The 18,705-nt window shown below is 40.7% G+C and overlaps 1 protein-coding gene and 1 long non-coding RNA gene across 11 annotated transcripts in view; one reads left to right on the plus strand and one right to left on the minus strand.

Moving 5' to 3' along the window:
* The window catches only part of LOC117945720 (protein MTSS 1-like), a 52,852-nt gene that overhangs the window by 4,029 nt on the left and 30,118 nt on the right, over positions 1–18,705 (minus strand). Inside the window, exons 4-16 of one of the 10 annotated variants that reach the window (XM_034873396.1) lie at positions 15,965–16,049; positions 14,572–14,663; positions 14,207–14,281; positions 11,401–11,412; positions 6,056–6,213; positions 5,639–5,746; positions 5,357–5,454; positions 3,697–3,961; positions 2,198–2,311; positions 1,603–1,848; positions 1,157–1,381; positions 548–707; positions 142–399 (exon numbers count right to left, since the gene is read on the minus strand). In XM_034873396.1, coding sequence (XP_034729287.1) covers positions 142–399; positions 548–707; positions 1,157–1,381; positions 1,603–1,848; positions 2,198–2,311; positions 3,697–3,961; positions 5,357–5,454; positions 5,639–5,746; positions 6,056–6,213; positions 11,401–11,412; positions 14,207–14,281; positions 14,572–14,663; positions 15,965–16,049 — 1,896 coding nt within the window. The remainder of the gene's footprint in view (positions 1–141; positions 400–547; positions 708–1,156; positions 1,382–1,602; positions 1,849–2,197; positions 2,312–3,696; positions 3,962–5,356; positions 5,455–5,638; positions 5,747–6,055; positions 6,214–11,400; positions 11,413–14,206; positions 14,282–14,571; positions 14,664–15,964; positions 16,050–18,705) is intronic. The other 9 variants (XM_034873399.1, XM_034873401.1, XM_034873400.1 and 6 more) reach the window with 9 other exon arrangements.
* Positions 4,737–18,705, plus strand: part of LOC117945756 — a 14,817-nt gene continuing 848 nt past the window's right edge. Inside the window, exons 1-2 of the long non-coding RNA XR_004656887.1 lie at positions 4,737–4,852; positions 14,966–14,978. This is a non-coding gene — a long non-coding RNA (uncharacterized LOC117945756). The remainder of the gene's footprint in view (positions 4,853–14,965; positions 14,979–18,705) is intronic.

Below are 18,705 nucleotides of genomic sequence, written 5' to 3' on the forward strand. Positions count from 1 at the left end.
GAATTCTTCTTCTGATGAAGTAAAGGAAGTTATTGACATAAACGAACATGACACCTTAAAAACAAACAACTTCAACTCAGTAAAAATGGAAATATCTAAGTGTATGCATCCAACTGTGACAAATATCAATGTTGTCAGTACCTGTAGAGGTAGGAGGATAAGCCCCAGTGTGGATAGGTGTGGGGGGATAGGGCCCTGCAGGGTAGGCTCCCTGTCCATGGTAGGGAGTCTGTGTGCTGGGCAGGCCGGCTGTGGAGGCCGGCCGTTTGCTCTGGAACATGAGTCGGTAGGACTGACTGATGTCACTGTTTCTGGGGATGGTGGAGGACTTGTCAAAGTCAGAGTGCTGCTGTTCAGGCTCCTGATCTCCGGCCATTGAGAAATAGTCATAGTCTGATACTAAAAAGAACAAATAAAGAGGTTAAGAATGAGCTGACACAATGATATAGTGTATATTTTAAAATAGAGAGAATAAAAGACAAAGAGTTGAGCAGTGTACTTCATTGAAAATTGGCAACCATTGCATTATGTTATGTTCAAGTGCTACCTTGTGAAGGAATTGTGTCTTCAGAGCAGCAGGGTGTGTTGGTCTGCGTGCTGTAGCCACTGGAACATTGGATGGAGTCTCTACTGGACCTCTGGGTGTCCAGCTCCAGACCTCTGGATAAGGCCAGAGCCAGTTCCTCATGGGCCTCAATATCACCAGCCTGGAGCAATCACCCAATGAAAAAAAACATTTGGTATACAGCCAGACACAATTCATTAAAGTCATTAGAAACATTAGGTACTGATCATGTAAGTCAGTAAATGGGAACATTAGTGGTAGGAGGCTCAATCATGTGGTCTAAATGCCATGATTGCAAAAACATCGGCTAGCTGGAAGTTCAATCTGAGTTTGCCTGAAACTTCAGCTAAACAGATGGCATTAAATGTAAACTGACCTATGTTAGTGTGCTTTGTCCAGTATTTACAGAATTAACTATCTCTGAACAATTTTGATTTTGTAGCAATTTGCCACCTGCTGCAGTAAATTTTCTAAATTTTTAGGCACAGAGACAAAAATACGTCTGAAATCATATGGAACTTCTTTCTTTCTTTTTTTAATTGGCTAAATGAAGGCAGGCTGTGTGTGTATGAGACAGAGAGTAAAACAGACCTTAAAAGGCACACCCACAGTTCTGTTCTTCTCCTCCACTGATGCCGATGTTTGTAGTGCAGCCGAAGCTGGTGCCAAGGTCGCCATTGAGGCTGGGCCTGACGATGGTCTGCCATTATTACTCACACTACCATTACAGTCCACTACAGCTGGGGTCCCCTTGTCTTTCTTCCTCCTCAGTGTGTTGACCATGGGCTGGTCATAAGGGCCTGGCTTAGCCCAGTCCTGTACAAGAAAGACACGTCATTGTTGATTAGTAATACTTTTCTCTGATGTTCCTTCCCGCCCTATTTTCAGCTGCAGATTGAAAGTATGCAACAAGCAAACTGGTAAACAACAACAGCAACAACAACAGTAAACAATGAACAAGGCTTGCATGTGGAACAAACCGTTTAACAAAGAGAACGGGAATAAAGTGATCATCGAGACCGAGGGGATGAACAAACCTTCCAGCTGGGGACTCGTGATGAGGGCACCATGGGGGAGCCCAACGAGCAGTTGTGAGGTTGGTCTGGCAGCAAGGCTGAGGCAGGACGTGACCATGAACGAATGGGGCAGGACGAGGCGGTGTAGGATGAGGAGGAAGGAGGGAAGAAGGGAAATGCAGTGTCTGACCCTGAGCCCAAACTCCCCCCGTTGCTATGCATGTAGGGGGAAATGGCTGGACTGTAGTGGTCAAAACCATTGGACAACTGGATGCGTGCGCGTCAGTGGGAGGAGGGATGATAACAGAAACCGGCGAAAATAGAACAAACACACAATGGGGTAAATAATTGAAAAGATGGGAGACATCATCAAAGGAACACAAAAATAATAAGGAATTCATATTGATCACATCAACACAGAAAAAATGCTGAACTGAATGGAAACTAGAGGAACGGATGCACATGCCAGGGAATTTGGAGGTTCCTTTAACATTACTGTGATAAACAAAGGTGGATGCCATGTACAGCACAGTTTGAAGTTGCGTATGAGGAAGCTGCGGTGGGTGTATTGCTGGTACAACACAGATGGTGGTCTTGGTGGATGAGTGTGTTTCACCTTGTCAGTAGTGTGCTGAGGAGCACTAGCAGCAGGTAGAGGAGAGGGGGAGCTGCAGTCACTGTGGAGCTGCCCAGTCTCTGATACGTCAGAGGACCTGGAACTGGGACAAGGCTGGGACAGCGAGGGCAGCAACAAGCAGGCAGTGGGATGAAACCAGAGGTAGAGAGAAGGGGAAATGGGGGGGGGGGCAAGAATTGCAAAGCCAGACACGTCAGCAGGTAAACAGATGGAGGCAGTTTGTTAGAGAGCACAGGGAACTTTTCCACAGTTCTCAGCAGTTAGTGAGGAGTACAGCCAAGTATAGAGGCTGTAGCAAAGGTGCACTGGGAGTCATACCAGCGTTACTTGCATGGACATCAGCAATGTTGAAGTTTGATTAAGGAAAGCACAGGCAAAGTTCCTCTTTTTTAGGAAGTATCCTCACAAAGTCAACATGTGTGACGCATGACATTTAAGAAGGAATCTATGAGCCCTGGTTATTTTATTAACATTAATATTGTGATACTTACTCAGGGAAATAACCTTTTTGCATGCTGCCCTCCAGAAGGGGATTAGAAGTTGGGCTACAGAACATCACAATCCATAGAAGTGGGTTTTGAAAATAGATGGATCTTAAAAAGATCCACATTAAGTGGGCCATGGCCTGGCCTTTTTAACCCTTGGTTAAAGAGTGAGCCCCTGTAAGCCCTGTTTAGCCATAAGACTGCTCTCCTTCAAACATCAACTACTGTTACTAGACCAAGAATGAGGCAACAAGAGGGCTGATTCCTAGGACGATACTGTAAATGGGTCAGGTCTGGCCAAACCACCTTCACTGCATCATAAAATCTTGGAGTCTAACTATACCAATGTGTTTTGGACATGGGGAACTCTGGTTGCTGGCGTTTCTACCAAAATGTCAGCTAATGCAGCCGCTTCTCATGGTTGATCTCAAACCACAAGACCCAAGCAGATAATCCCATGGACTATTACAGTAAATATGATCTGAAACCTTGTGTTAGATGGTTGGATAAAACTGTCAGGATTAGACACGCTGACAGAGACACAATCTTAGTTTCTGTAAAGTATGCTGTTGACACTGTGATATGTCATTTTACTGTGATACATTTAATGAAAATACAACACACAGTATGATCAAGCCAAACCACAGTCTGCCACAGTGGTCGACTCTTTATAGCAGGATGGGGTTGACCGGTTTTGCCCTGGGCTAGAATGAAGGCAGACTAATTTCCTGAGCATTTATGTCATAATAATAATAGCATTGAAATGACTTCACCATGATCCCGTACACTTACGGCTGCCAGCTAACTGCCTCTCATAGTGGCTGGGGAGATGTGCGAGAAAAGACTTGTGTGGATTGCTGGTCTGAGGATTTTTCTCTGTCTCTGACTACAATAATTTATAAATCATAGAGTATATGTGGTTTTATTGTCTTGTCTCAACCATATGTACATACCTATTATTGTTAAGCCTGTGTAGTGGAGGGCTTTTCTTACCTTTGTCTCAGCAGCCATGGGCGGGGAAGATTTGGACGATGTGTATTGGTCGTGGGATGAAGAAATGAAGCCCGAGTCATGGGACGAGATGCTAGAGAGCCGGGCTGGGGCCTGCTGGGGTAGTGTGGAGCTACGGTACCGATGGCAGGGGTGATGGTGGTGGAAGAGGTGGTGTGAAGAAGAGGAGGAAGAAGAGGAGGAAGGAGAATGAGAGTGAGAGCCACTGGATCCCCTGGAGTCACTACTGTTAACGCTGTTCAGACTACTGTGAAAGGGGAAGGAGTGATGGATGAGGGGAGGACCAGAGGAAGGAGAAGTTTGGCAGTGACAGGCGAGGTAAAGAGAATCAAGTGCACCCAAAGACATGGATTGAAGAAGGAAGGTTGGATAAGAAAGAGATAAAGGGGAGTGAATGAAGGCAGGGGATTGGGGAGAGACAGGGTGGGAAAGTATTAACACAGCACACCAAGATGCAGCAGGCAGTGACTGAGGCCAAATCCAGTCAAAACAAACCAACTTAAAAGGCTTGAAATCAAAATGACAATAATTACAGGCAGGAAAATCACAGGATTTCTTGCCTATGGGAATATTCACACAAAACACTAATGAAAAGTGAATAACAGCATAAACACTGGGTCTAATTACTATGTGAATTGAGACTTGAAAGCAATAATCTGAATGTCTGAAGAGGACATAAAAATGGCATCTTGCAAAACCGGTACTATGAGAAATACATACAAAATGTACCAAATCATGTGCAAAATTAATAAAATGCACAAAACCAAGGCAAAACCTATACCTAGTTTAAGCTTCTAGTAGTAAAAAAATAGTGACAATTATAAATTGCAAAGCAAGAAAAAAAAAACTAGCTTGTTCTGGAATGAAACCATTAAACTGCTCCTCTATAGTGGGTTTAAATGGTTTCAGAGACTGGAAGTCCTTCAAACATTCTCATCACGACAATTACAGAAAACCCACAAACCTCAAAATAACAGTGTAGTTACAAGATTTTAACAGGGCAAATGCAAAGCAATTCACAACCCAGGGACCACATTTCATTCTTTAAACCACAACAGTTCAGGAAAAATCATTGGGAGATGCACAAAAAGCAGGGAGGACAGATGGTAGAAAACAGAAGTCTGAACAGCTACAAAATGTGTACCGTTTGGTTAAAAGTTGTTTTAAAGTTCCCTACATTTACTTTGAAAAAGAAGGTCCACTTAAACTGCATTTTGCAGTAAAGTGAACTAATGTACAATTATCACTAGCAAATAGGAGATGAAGCAGAGAAACAAAAGAACTAAGAATTTGCAAACTACTCCATATTGACCACTGGGTGGCAGAAATAGATTGGGCAACACGAAAGCTTTTCTCCGTGTTCTTGTTCCCTACTGCATTACACTGATGTAAGCGTTGTCGATAACCATTATGTCCTGCAATAATATAATCTCTTACTTGACTATAAATATAGACACTGTATACAGTTTTCACCTCCTCAATCCTCAGTTCATGGAAATGAGTGAACTAAATAACTGGACATTATTTTCAAGCACACTGGGAGTACAAAAAGTGTTTCAAGTTACAGAAGATAAATGTGTACTTTAAAAACAAAGTCTCTCTTTCACTTATTTATGCCTGGGAGTCTGCTGTCGCAACCTACCTGCACATGCTAGACTTCCTGGACATAGTGGTGCTGGGGGATGAGGGTGGCGTTTGATATGACCAATTGTAGTCTGAGCCCTTAAGGTCCAAGATCACCTGAGAGAGAGGAAAATATTAGTCATCTTGATCAGTGAAGAGGAATGACACTAAACAAAGCTTTGTTTCTTCAACAGAACAGAAGAAAAATAAGTCCCACAGGACCAAATTGGTATGTATTTTGACAGTGAGATGAAAGGTGGTTGCTTAAGCAGACTGTTGCATCTTTGATAATTTTCTTCACCTGTTCACTAGCAGCGGGCAGTGTGTGTGGGTCAGAGGTCAGGGCTTTAAGGTCATCAGAGATAGTCTGGAGATGGGTGACCTCTCCCAACATAGAAATCTCCTCATCCTGAAGAATTAATGGCAGAGAGAGCAAGAGAGAGAAAGTTGTAGAATTAACTCTCATACACAGTTTAAACAACATCGAAAATAGTCCTCCTTAAATTAGCAGCGGTAGTATAAAAAAGCTCTTTAATGATGGCCTGGAGAAAGAGTATTCATGTATTAGAAGTGTGACGAAGTAGAGGGTATGAAAACGCGTTTTTCCAGTCTTTGAGATTAAAAGAAAAATAAAAGAGACTGTGGAGTGAGTTGACTTTCTGTTGTTCTCCGAGTGCTTCCTGAAGTCTAATTTCTCCTTCTCTCCCGCTGTACTCACCACTACAGGCCGCAGCATGGCTACGAAACAGCAGAACCTCTGTCTGTCCTCTATAAGAGCCTTCCTCAGGGCCTGTTTCTCGGTCTCTTCCAGCAGAATGTATTTATCACTAACATCCTGCATGGCACTGTCCAACTGGGGTTGGATATCACCACGACCTTAGAACACACAAAGAATATACACATCACTTAAGGTATAATAACGTTGCCAACTCACAAGAAAAACACATGACTATGACTCTATTTACTACTTCACGATGTTTAAAAATCAAGGTACTGTGCTACATTTTACCATTAAACCTGATGGAAAATATTCCCCCATTATCTTCCTCCACAACACAAACACTAAGAAGAATAGAGTTACTGTTACATGCATGGATAATCACAAACAACAAGATCACATAGCAATGAAAGAACATTTGGTGTTTTTACTACTGCTCTACATGTTAATCTTTTTATCGTGAACATTGTAATCTTCAGTGCTAGTATTTGAATACTACTATTTGGCTATAATCTCAGCATGAAGGGCCACTCTTGTCCCAGAAGTGTTTCCTGTCAGTTGTTTCGAGGTGGCGAAAAGGTTATCTACTTGGACTTCAATCCATTATGCAGAGATAGCTGTTGCTCTTCAAACACCTATTTCCAGAGTTTATTGACAGGGTTAAGAGAGAGAGAGCATCTGCTTACACAAGGTAAGATGTTGTTGTTGTAGTATGCTGTTTGAATATGCATATGTAATTCCAAGAATGTCTTCGGGCATTAATAGTCCCAAGTCGATCCTTCTGTTCACCACTGTGTTATGCTGCATTACATGCATTTGTGTTGGTGAGTGTGCAATTATAAGCGACGATACCCTGAAGCCAAAACAAGCCCACTAGAGCTCTCTAAGGGGGCAAGAAGGCTGGCGACTGCCCTGGCTGACATGCAGTGGGCCTCAAAGGCATTATTTAACCACTTGAAACACACACACACACACACACACACACACACACACACACACACACACACACACACACACACACACAACTTGTATACATCAAAAGGTTAAAACCAAGGTGAACAACTCTGTGGTCTGTCTGTCTGTTCTTGTGTCAGGGAAAAGATAACAAACATGGCATTATACATGGCCCTAAATAATGCAAATTACTTGTAAAAAAATACGGCTAGAGTTACACAGGCAAATCATATTCATCTCAAATGTAAAACATAAGGATGCATGCTCTTTCCTTTCTGATGTGTCAGTGCAGTATATACACTATGTATGATCCAGCGCGTGGGGAGCTCTGTTTCCACTGCTTTATCTCTCCGCCAGTCACCCCCCCCCCACACACACACACACACACACACAGAGACAGACAGGAAAAGCACCGGATAGAAACACTTGCTCTCATTATGCACAACAGCTGGCATTACTGACTAAATATTTTAAACAATCAAGTGCAGCGTGAATGCTGATATAGGGTGAAGGTCAAGTATAACGCCTCACCATACATTGTTGTGGATTGAAGACAATGTTTGTACCCAAAGTGAGAAGAATGCTGATATGACATTGGAATGTTTTTTTCAATTCTAGGCAAGATTTAGTCTAATGTAGCTGCCTAAAAGTTTCAACCAAACTACCAACAGTTATTGTACTACGTTTTGGTTAACATTTTGATGACATGGTAAATTTGTAAAGGACTAACATTTGAAGCTTTACGGCAATTTTTCAAGTATACTAACACCACAATTATGAGTCCTGTGTAGGGAGTCCTTGACCCTTGATGGTTGTTGACAAACTTAGTTTCCATATGGAGGAAATCCATATACCCAGCTTGGTTTGGTGACTGTAAAACCGAGAGGAATGTGAGTAACGTGTGTGTTTATGGCAGTTCCTCCTATATTACACTATAGAGAACCACAATGGAGAAGATGGACTGTAGAAAATCGAAATTGCATTTCAATCCAAACGTCATTTTTGAGCAGACAACAATACAGTTACATTGTAAGGTTTTGTGGAGCACTGGAAATATGACTGAGTCTAAGAGGGCCAGACAGGCCTCAGTCATTGGTCTGGTTTCCACTGCAAGACCAAACTCCTTATTGTTTACCCCCCCAGTAATGCTCAGAGATATACTGTAAGTTACGTAAGAAATATTTCTCTCACATCACAGCCATGTTTTCATTAACTCCGTTTAAGATAAATAAACAACAGTTTAAATTTAAGGCCTTAGTTGGCTAGTCTGACTCCACCCTAATACATACTTCTGCTCAATTTTCATTTTCCTTCAGTACTCCGTCTCGGTTTGCGGCTTATCCGTGGGTTTTCTGAAACCAAATATTTTGCAGTCCAATCAGCGAACAGAAGGAGTGGCCGACAATGACGACGTTGAGGTTTGGTAACCTTCGGTGAGTTCCTTACTAATGGTGGCGGAGAAGTATCCTAGCGAAGCCACGCGGTCCGTTACGGCAACGCTGCCGAATATCCAGAAGCGTAAGCCTGAACAAGAACAATCTTTGCTGAGTTTTGTCGGTGGCCATGATGTTGTTGCCCTCCTCCCCCAAAGGGTTCGGGAAAAGTTGGATTTTCTCAGCTCGCTCCGTAGAATAATATCCGCAAATAGTTTTAAACTTGAACAGTGAACCCGGAAGGAAGTTAACACTTGTCAATGGAGAGGGGCCAGACTCTGTACAAATGAAAAGTATGAGAGTCTGGTAGGACCAGGATATTAGTTGGCCTCAACATCCTGTAGAAAAGTGGCCTCTCAAATCAAGTCAGCAAGGAAGCATGTTGTATTCTGGTTTTCTCCCACAAGTTCAAATCTTGGCAGACTGTATACTCAACATAACCACAGTGGGTTTGGAAAAACACTACTGTAAGTTGAGGCACTTTGTCTGAGACAGATGAAAAGCCAAATAATTTCCTTGTTGCTGTTTTGGTAGCGTCCATGAGTATCTTGCGTTGTGCTTCACATTATCACAATCAGTGTCATAATTACTTCCTTGTGTACTTCTGTTAAAAGTTGACCCACCAAAAAGCCCCTTGTCCCTTCACTCATTCAATAAAATGAAAAAGCTTAAATAAAGCAAGTAAACAGATTTGATGGTGGCTGACTGACTACTATTTGAGTTTAAAAGTGAATCACAAGGCCATTAATTCCCAACCTGCATACACTAGTGATACTAGCTCATGTGGAAACTGACCATGAGGAGTGAATATTATAAACTACTTTCAACTAACCACACAGACTGAAAAATATGTATAATATTCAACCAAATGTCATTGTTATTATTCAATCAGCTTGAGGCAGACATCAGTGTTGATGTAAAAGACAGAATTGTAGGGAGGGGGTTGAGCACAAACAAACATAGGATGTCAACTGGTGGTAAGCAGAGGGGTTATTAGTGCTGAACTGTACACATTCCACGTCTCTTCGCCATAACTTCTGCATCTGTGCTTGTGCAACTATGTGAATTACAAGATCCTAATTGCTACTTCCTCCTTTTCTTCAACCACAGACAAACACTGAGGTTCATTAAAGGTCAATGGACACTGACTGCACTGTAAACAAAGGACAATTAGTGCTTGTGACAAGTAATGTAGACTGAAGGATGACTAAGCGATGATATACTGTAGATGTCCGGTGGGTACGTCTGTTAATTGAACCAACACACGGAAGAGAAAAGAAGTTCTGAAATGGTGCACTCAAAATACTGTACAGCACATGTTCAGTAGATGATTTTGTGATTCATCATTTGTTAGATTTCATTTTCTTTTGGACATTTTCGGCCTTTATTTTGACGGGACAGCTGAAGACATGAAAGGGGAGAGAGAGGGAATGACATGCAGCAAAGAGCCGCTGGCCAGAGTCGAACCTGAGCCCGCTGCGTTGAGGAGTAAACCTCTATATATGGGCGCCTGCTCTACCAACTGACCTCTCCGGTCGGCCCCTTTTATTAGATTTTCTGTGTTGTACAATGTATTATTTATCAGAACGTTTTAGGTTGAAAACAATAAATCAAGCAGAAGTCTCATAAATCTAACTCATATTGTACAGGCTTACTTTTTTTTGTTTTTTTTTACCAAACTCAAATAGTGGCGGGGGTCTGCACAGTCTGCACACATGTAGATACTGTGCACACACACTGAAATGAGATTAGCTTTTTCAGCTTTCACATGGCCGATGATTACATTAGGTTGCAGTCACAGGCTGTTACTTAGCAAGGCTGGGGTCTGAGGTCAGAAAAACACTCTCACAAGACACGTATCAAAACATCAAATATACACTCGCCAGCATAAGCAGACAGATGAGGTGTTATTTCTGTGTGTAAATGGACAGCTCTTCCTTTAAGTAGCGTGACTAAAACTAGTAGCCCTTGAATTAAATGTTTTTGTGAATTTCTGTGGTACAGGGGTCACAGAGTTTACACACTTTTTGGGTTAAAGAGGGGCATTTAGGTTAAGTGAAGGAAAGATGGTTGCCGAACAAGATGAAATTATTTCCAATTTATAGGAAACAAGGACAATAATCACTTTTGATTTCCTCCCTATATATATATATATATATATATGTATATATATATATATATATATACGCAAAGCATTACAACTTTACAAAAAAGTTTGTTCTGGCAACACTTTCTTTTATTGGTCTTGTCAGTAGGTGGCTCGCCGAAGTGATAGAAGTGTGAAACACAGTACAGGTACAATTTTAAAAAAGGTCATTTGTAGACAATAATGTAGCATTACAGAACTGGACCAGTAAAGCCACCCACTGGACAATTTGGAGACTACTTAGGCCCCTACCCCACCTGCTTTCCTCTCTTTCCTCTTCCGACCACAGCTGGTTTTTACTATCACTGTGATAATGGTTCAATAAAGACATTTTTTTTTCTATTTCAACTCTCAATTGGGTCAGAGCAAAGGTTCAGTAAAGGAGCACCCCTCTGTTTCTTGTTCAATTTCCTTTTCAAAAACACTACATTACTCCAGGTGCTCAACAACACGAGGCCTCTGACCCAGAACAGCACACAGCAGTTGTGAGTCAGGGGCCCCAGGAGCAATAAGAAAACAAAGGAGAGGAGGTTTAGGCAACAGTAAAAAGGATAGATCCTGGATTTCTGTACCCTGAAGTAAGGCAACTACATGCAGTATCCTCATGTGCCAATATGAAGTTGCAACATCAACAATAGTTGCCATATCTGTGCTGGAAAATTGAGCATGCCAATATTCACAGTAGCACCAGCCAAACATATTCAATCTTTGCATTGACGGTGGCTTCTTCACAATGCAACCAAAATGCTTGGTTAAGCATTACAGCGTAAGCAACAACCTGCACAGTGTGTCTATTCCACAAACTGACTTACCTAGATTATCAGCTGCAGTGCAGCGTAAGGAGAAGGATGGTATCAGAACCACATGGGCACAGGGAGAGGAAAAAGATGCAAGTCAACTGAAAGAGTGCAAGCTTTTAACACCAATGCATCACCTTAACGTGCAGTCTTGTACATCTGGATGACATGTTTTAAGCATTTACTGTATATGCCTTAGTATATTGTACAAGAGAAAGACAAGCTGAGCTTTACAGATATGACTTTCTCAAAGACATTAAACCTTTTGAAAGGTCAAATACCACGATAAAGTGATTGATTTTGGCAGTTTAAATTAATTGCCACATTGTCAGCTCCAAAAAAATGCCAAATACAAGCAGGTTTTGTTTTCTAAAGATGACGATGCATCGTCTGATACCAAATGTAAGCTGATATGTTAGCACATTATTACTAACGACAGATGACACAAAATTGAATTAGGATTACTGCTTCCTTCCTCACTGGGACGTTGGTCCATCGGTCAGTGAACTCAAATACATCAAGACAACGCCTTTTAAAACAACAACATTTTACTGGACATGCTTTGTAATATAAAACAAAAAGGGGAGCAACGTGACAACAATCCCAGTGCTGACAAGTATGGTCTGTCGTGAGCTTATGCCAACAGTGTTGAATGATAATCAAAGGCATGCAAACGGCTGTAGGGGAAGGACACCAGTCTTAAAAGGGACAGTTCATCCCCAAATCAAATATACTATTTAATTCTTTTACCTGTACTTCTATTTGTATTTATCAATGTAGATTGGTGCAAGTTGCCCAGTGTTGGAGATATCAGCTGTACAGATGTCTGCCTTCTCTCAAATGGAATGGCACTACATGGCACTTGGCTTGTGGTGCTCCAAGCACTAAAAGAATACATTTGAAAAACTCAACAGCAATGTCTCTTTCCAAAGATCATGTGCCAGTTACTCCAGATAATCCACAGACGTGGTTTTGAGAAGTTTCATTTAGGTACTATTTTCTTTCTACTAAACTACACGCGCTAACCTTATCACCGTGCAGAAAGAAGACTATTCATGGACATAGAGAGGCTGGCGCTCGTGACATTGTGAGATGTAAACATGTAGGGGCCTTCCCCCTTGGTTGAGTTGTAGCGTTAACTAGCTCAGGGGAGCTAGCAGTATTGCTTAGCCTTAAAATAATCTTCACAAGATGAATATTCTTCTTTTTACAATACGGTTGGCAGCTGTTTGGTAGAAATAAAGCAGTTCCTACATGAACCTGCTCCCAACCAGGTCTGTGGATTATCTTGACTAACAGGGTCATGATTTGTTGAAAAAGACACTGCTGTTGAGTTTTTAAAATGTGTTTTTTGGCGCTCTGAGCACCACAAGCCGAGGGCCATCTACTTTCATTAAATTAAAGAGAAAAAGGAAATCTCTACGGACAATATCTCACCCTGGGCAGCTACAACAGAAACAATCTAGACTGATAAATACCACTACACCTAAGAGAAAAAAAACATATTTTAAATTTTGTGACGGTACCTTTAAAAAGTGGTATTAGTAATGATCACTATGTGCAGCATCAGTTATATGCCAAAGTTAAATCTAATGCATAGTAAGAGTAAGAATAACCATTTACCTTTTTTTGTATTACAATTGTGTTGTATTTTTGCCTGAAAATCTGTTCACTGATTCAAACCTGAAACTACCAACATCCCCAAACATCTAATTCCTTTTTTGTGTATGGTATTTGTCTCTAGGTACTGTAGGTGAATGTGCTCGTAGAACCTGAGCCAAGAGAAAGGCAGAGGGGAAAAGCCCGTACCCTCTCAGAGAGTGTTTACCAAGTAAGGTAATGTTTAGCCTCACTAGATCTGCACACATCTAATCAGTAAGAACAAACTCCTTCTACACACATCACTACTGTCTAAGGAAAACGTCATATATACAATTTGGACATTTTCTTATGTGAAACACAAGGTGGTAGTTGTTTCTACAACTGAACCCTTTCATGATTTCCATAACCAGACTTTTTCTACTAGTCCTGAATGTTGATAGAAATCTTTAATCCAGTATAGCATGAATCAAACTAAACTAAAAAATACTCCCAAAGCCCAGGTGCTTACAGTAGAGATCAAATTAAACAAATGTTAGCATTTTGAGTGAATCACCAGTACATGAGTTGCTGGTATTTCTTCTTCTATCCCAATGTCCAAAAAACGAATGATTGCAAGATTCTCATAGAGGTCAATGAAAACCACATTCTTTACTCTGGCTTGTGATGGCATATATGGAGAATATATATATATATATATATATATATATATATATATATATATATATATATATATATATATATATATATATATATATATATATATATATATATATATATATAACTAATCCTTTACCAAGAAGGGTGTAAAAAAAAAAAATCAGGTTTAATGCTTCCTGATAAGGTTGCATACTAGTAGAAGATAACTAAATAATTTTACTTGTTTGCCTTCTAAGAACTGAATTTGAACTAATTATCTGATGGACACTTGAAATGGATATACAGTATTTCACTGAGCTTAGCAGACAATGCCCCAAGTTGTTAAGTGTGTGATCCCTGTACTTAGCTAAATTATATGCATGCACAATAAAGATAATAAGCTAGTGTACACTGTGTAGTGTGACATTCTTCTGGTTTTCATACTCTAGGGTAAAATTTGACTTCTGCAGGAACATGATTTAGTACAAGATGTGTCTCCATCACTATTTCATAAACTGCATGTAGCAGGGTTATTTTTTTAATTCACCCAACCTTTAAATATATATATATATTTTTTTTTTACCTTTCTTTGCTTTCTTCTGAAGTTTCAGTGTGTCCGAAGACTTCTTCTTTATTTCCTGCCGGGCTCTTTTATACTCTGGTTCAGATGGACAAGGTAAAAAAGTAAACTAACTGTGTGAAAACTAAGTGTTAAAGTAAACATGTTCATACACTTCCTAATATTCTGTGGCACAGAAGAAGAAACATTAATGATATGAAAACCTGAATGTCAACTTGAGCTTCACAGTACATCAGAGAAAAACTGTATTAATTATTGGCAATTTGCATTGCTTTAAGATTTTGCAAGATGTATCCTTATGTCAAAGTGATTTCTGGATCTGCATGTTGTGATCTTTTCTTGTATGTGATTACATTTCTTTGTCCTACCTTTGGCATGGTCCTTGTCCAAAGTATTGACTCCTCTTTTCCACTCCTCCATTTGTTCTTGTAGAGGGCTGATCAGACCCTCCAGGAAGGCCCTGCAAAACACCAAGATAGTTACTGGATGGATGGATACTAACTGTGTGTGTTTACAATTTTCATAAATGATATGTACTTATTGACCAGTAATAGAGCCCAAAAACCTATTTATAAAATGTTAAATACCAGACCTGCTCTGCCGGGGGTTTGTCAGGTTATCTGTCACCTGATCATGAAGTAGCAGGCGGTCAGACATAAAAATCATTAGGTCTGGTTTGCCTTTCTGTCTTTAAACTACGGTCATGTCTGGCAATCATTAATCGGCAGAGAGAATTGTGAGAAAAACAGAGACTGGGAGAAGAAAAAGTCTGCTTGTGTCTGACTGTGTCACAGGAGGAAGTAAGAAGCTTGTGCAGTCTTGTCTGTCAATCATTACCCAACTGTGTGCGTCTTGTATTTGAGATGTAGTTGTGAGTGTGTTGAAGAAGTTGTAAGTGTGAGAGGTAGGCAGCTGCAGGCTTACTGCATGAAACTAAAATTAGACTTCACCCTCTTGCAGACATTTCTCCAAAAGTGTGTGTGTAACAGTGGGTGGGTAGTGACCACAGCCCCCCATGTACAGCCCCTGCTATGGAGATCCAAGTGGAATCTCCACTGAAATGCCACCCAAAATTAAAGAACCCCTTGTCTGTGTAGGGTGTGTGTGTTTGTGAGACTAAGGGAGAGGGAGTGTGTGTGTGTGTGTGTGTGTGTGTGTGTGTGTGTGTGTGTGTGTGTGTGTGTGTGTGTGTGTGTGTGTGTGTGTGACTACACTGAAACATTATAGATGCTTGTCTTGCCAGACAATCGTCTCTTTCCCAGCATTCCATGACAAGAGGCATTCACACCCACGCACACAAAATGTCAAGACATGGAGGATACGCTCAGATAAAAATTGAATGCAGACCACTTTATTGGAGTTGCACTGTTATAGAAAAAGTTTGGGTCAAAGTACACAAATTGTGAGTAACTTATGTAAGAAACAGTGCAAAAAATATATTTTTTTCAACCCAATTAGAACACTGGAAAAATCACATTATAAGCAGGTGGCAGGGTTTTAGTGTTTAGATTATAGGAATATTCCTCTTTTAGCTTAATAAAACCACACAGATGGGGCTTATTCACAAAGTAACCCCAATTAAATCACATCTCCCACCCAACCCTTCTTACATTCTAGCCGATCATCCACCGGAATTGCAGAAGAGATATTTTGTATCAGATCCTGTATGTTTGTAAACTTCAATAGTATTGTGGTTGAGGAAAGATAAAGACAAGCCAAAGTAAAACAGCACACAAATGCACTAAGTGTAATGTTGCTTACGTAGAAAACTGTTTGAGTTTAGCCTCTATGCTGCGATGTCTCATACACATCCTGGTCAACGCTGATCCAATTTCCTTGGTCCCACCTGAAAGACACAAAAAACAAAAAAAAAATTGTATTTACATGAGCTAGCTGGGCTAAAACTGAAGCGGTTTGGTAATTGCATTAAAGTAAAGTATACAATTGTCAAGTTATTCATATAAAAGTGAGAGTGACTTTGCTGCTGGAAAGAAAAAAATATGGCTGAACTTTCTAAATTGAACAATCTGTAACAAGCACTCACTGACCCCACTCTCTCTACTACTTGTCAATGTGCTTGGGCCAGTTTTCTTCAAACAGGTTAACTAGCTGTCAACTGGAAGGCCTCAGGCTGGACAGCCAAGTAGGGACTTGACGTTGATTGACAGAGCTATTGTCTGGCTGCTCAGTATGACTAGTCGGTTTCTCTGTGGGGTTGAAGCACTGTGTGTGTGTGTGTGTGTGTGTGTGTGTGTGTGTGTGTGTGTGTGTGTCTGTGTGTGTGCTTTTGAGACAGTTTGGTGTGATGATCTAATGTGAAGTGTGAATCCCCTCCAACAGAGCGAGCCATTCTGCTGTCAGCACAGTCTTTGCTTCATGCAGAGACACAGACACAGGCGCACAGACACACACACACACACACACACACACACGCACACACACACACACACACACAGCTGTCACTCATTCACAGCCATTCATACTCATATTGGTAACACACACACACACACAGACACAAAAACTTGTCTTTTGCTCGGCTGCTGATTTGGCCTACTACACACACTCATGATGATTGGGGCGGCATGCAATCCTCTTAACAGGAACTCCTTACAGAACAGAAGGACATGTGAAAATTGAGACAAACTTTCAAATTGTTTAAAAATATTATTGAATGGTAATGTGATACAGCTGAGGAAAAGTTATGGGAGTAAAAACAACAGATTTGTGAAAATGTGTGCACAAGGACTACTGTAAAATGTGAGCTGTATTTCAGACTCAATGTCATATATTGTTGTTTTTTTCCACCGTCTGTGAACTGTTTATCTCAGGCTGAGCCGAAGTGGGGAAAGATGGGCCCAAAGGTTGGAGCATATGTTCTGAATTACTAATGTTTACATTCCACAGGAACATGTGTGAAGCAATGTTGAGTGGATAAAGTGTTTTTTTGGATCCCTAAAATTAAAACAAGTTCCATACATATTTGGTGTCAATGTTGCAAAATGTGTTTTGTGTTAAATCTCCCGTGCCTCTTTCACTAAGCTACCACACTGTTCCAGCATGCATCAGTGACAAAATATCTCGTCTCTACTCTAGCTAAACCTGAGAAAGAGCCGCTGAAGTTTTTAGTCTCAGTCGCTGTGTGATTATAAACAGTTTGTCTAAGAACTGGTTTTCAGACAATCCGCATCTGTCCAGCTCTTCTAAAAGACCAGAATTAGCTGACTGGGCTTTTGACTGCTATGTAAGAGGAGGACAAAGCAGAGACAAACTGTAATACGGAGAGATTCAGCGTGGCAGTGAATTAAACTATTCTACATGGCAAATTGCAACTTTCACCGATACATAATTTAATGTCAGCCCCGTTGAGCCCATTATGACCTCAATGTTTTCCCTTTATCCATTCATTCATCCTTTCCTCTTTCACTGTGCATGCTTGTTATTGCAGAGGGTGTGGCTACTACATGCCATAAAAGACCTTTCTGTAATACAACACCAGAATTCTCATTCATTCCTTCATTGGCTTGTTTAGTCATCCTATCCATCAGTCAATCCATCTGCCCATCTCACCCTAACTAGGACTGCTTGTTGGTCTATAGGGTGTGGCTGATAGATGCTATAGTGCCACAAGGAGGCCACACAGCCAAAGGGTTACAAAAGTGGGATTTAGTGCTGGCAAACGTTTTTCAGTAGCAAGTTACTGTAGAGTTGTAGCCCATGTTGACAAGAGTAGAGTTGGTTTCAGTTTAAACTCAAAGATTAAACTCTAATTTACATTACAGTAATATTTTGTGAGATTATTGGAATACCCCCATTTCCATTTGAATAGAGTTCCACATTTTCTTTCAAGGGATAGAAATGTGTCTGCCGACGTTAGCATTGCTCAAGGCGTGGGTATGACAACCGAACTCCTCCTGTGCCATGAGCGTAAACAGGCAGACATTCCAGAGAACTGAGCCTTGCAAGTAAAACAGTTTACACCATAGCAAGATGATAATAATGAGAATGAGTCTTTGGTTGAATTTAAATAATTCAGCAATACACAAACACTCCGTGTGAAAGAGACTTGTGCGCGTCTCCCTCTCACAGTAGAGTAGCCAGTCAATGTGGCCTCTGCCATGACTGCCGGTTACTGAGGAAACAGTGTGTGTGTGTGTGTGTGTGTGTGTGGCCCTGCTACACTCTGACTTGGGCTCCAATTAGGTAGTAAGGGCCCTTTTGTTTTCTTCCATGTATCTAATCAATGACATGTCATACTCTTTGGGAAGTAAGCTTACACATACTGTACAGTCCAATATGATGCTCAGCAAAGCAGGGTGGGATAGAAGGACTCTTGAAATTGAAGTTTTTTTTAGATTTGTATTACATTTTATGATGATCTTATATTTGAATTAGTGTTTTTTTTGCCTTATTGTGAAAAATAATTTTAATAAATATCAAATTATATATCTATCTATCAATAAATAAATAGATAGATAGATAGATAGATAGATAGATAGATAGAT

Source organism: Etheostoma cragini, chromosome 6 (genome assembly GCF_013103735.1).
Source record: "Etheostoma cragini isolate CJK2018 chromosome 6, CSU_Ecrag_1.0, whole genome shotgun sequence".
Lineage (NCBI taxonomy): Eukaryota > Metazoa > Chordata > Actinopteri > Perciformes > Percidae > Etheostoma > Etheostoma cragini.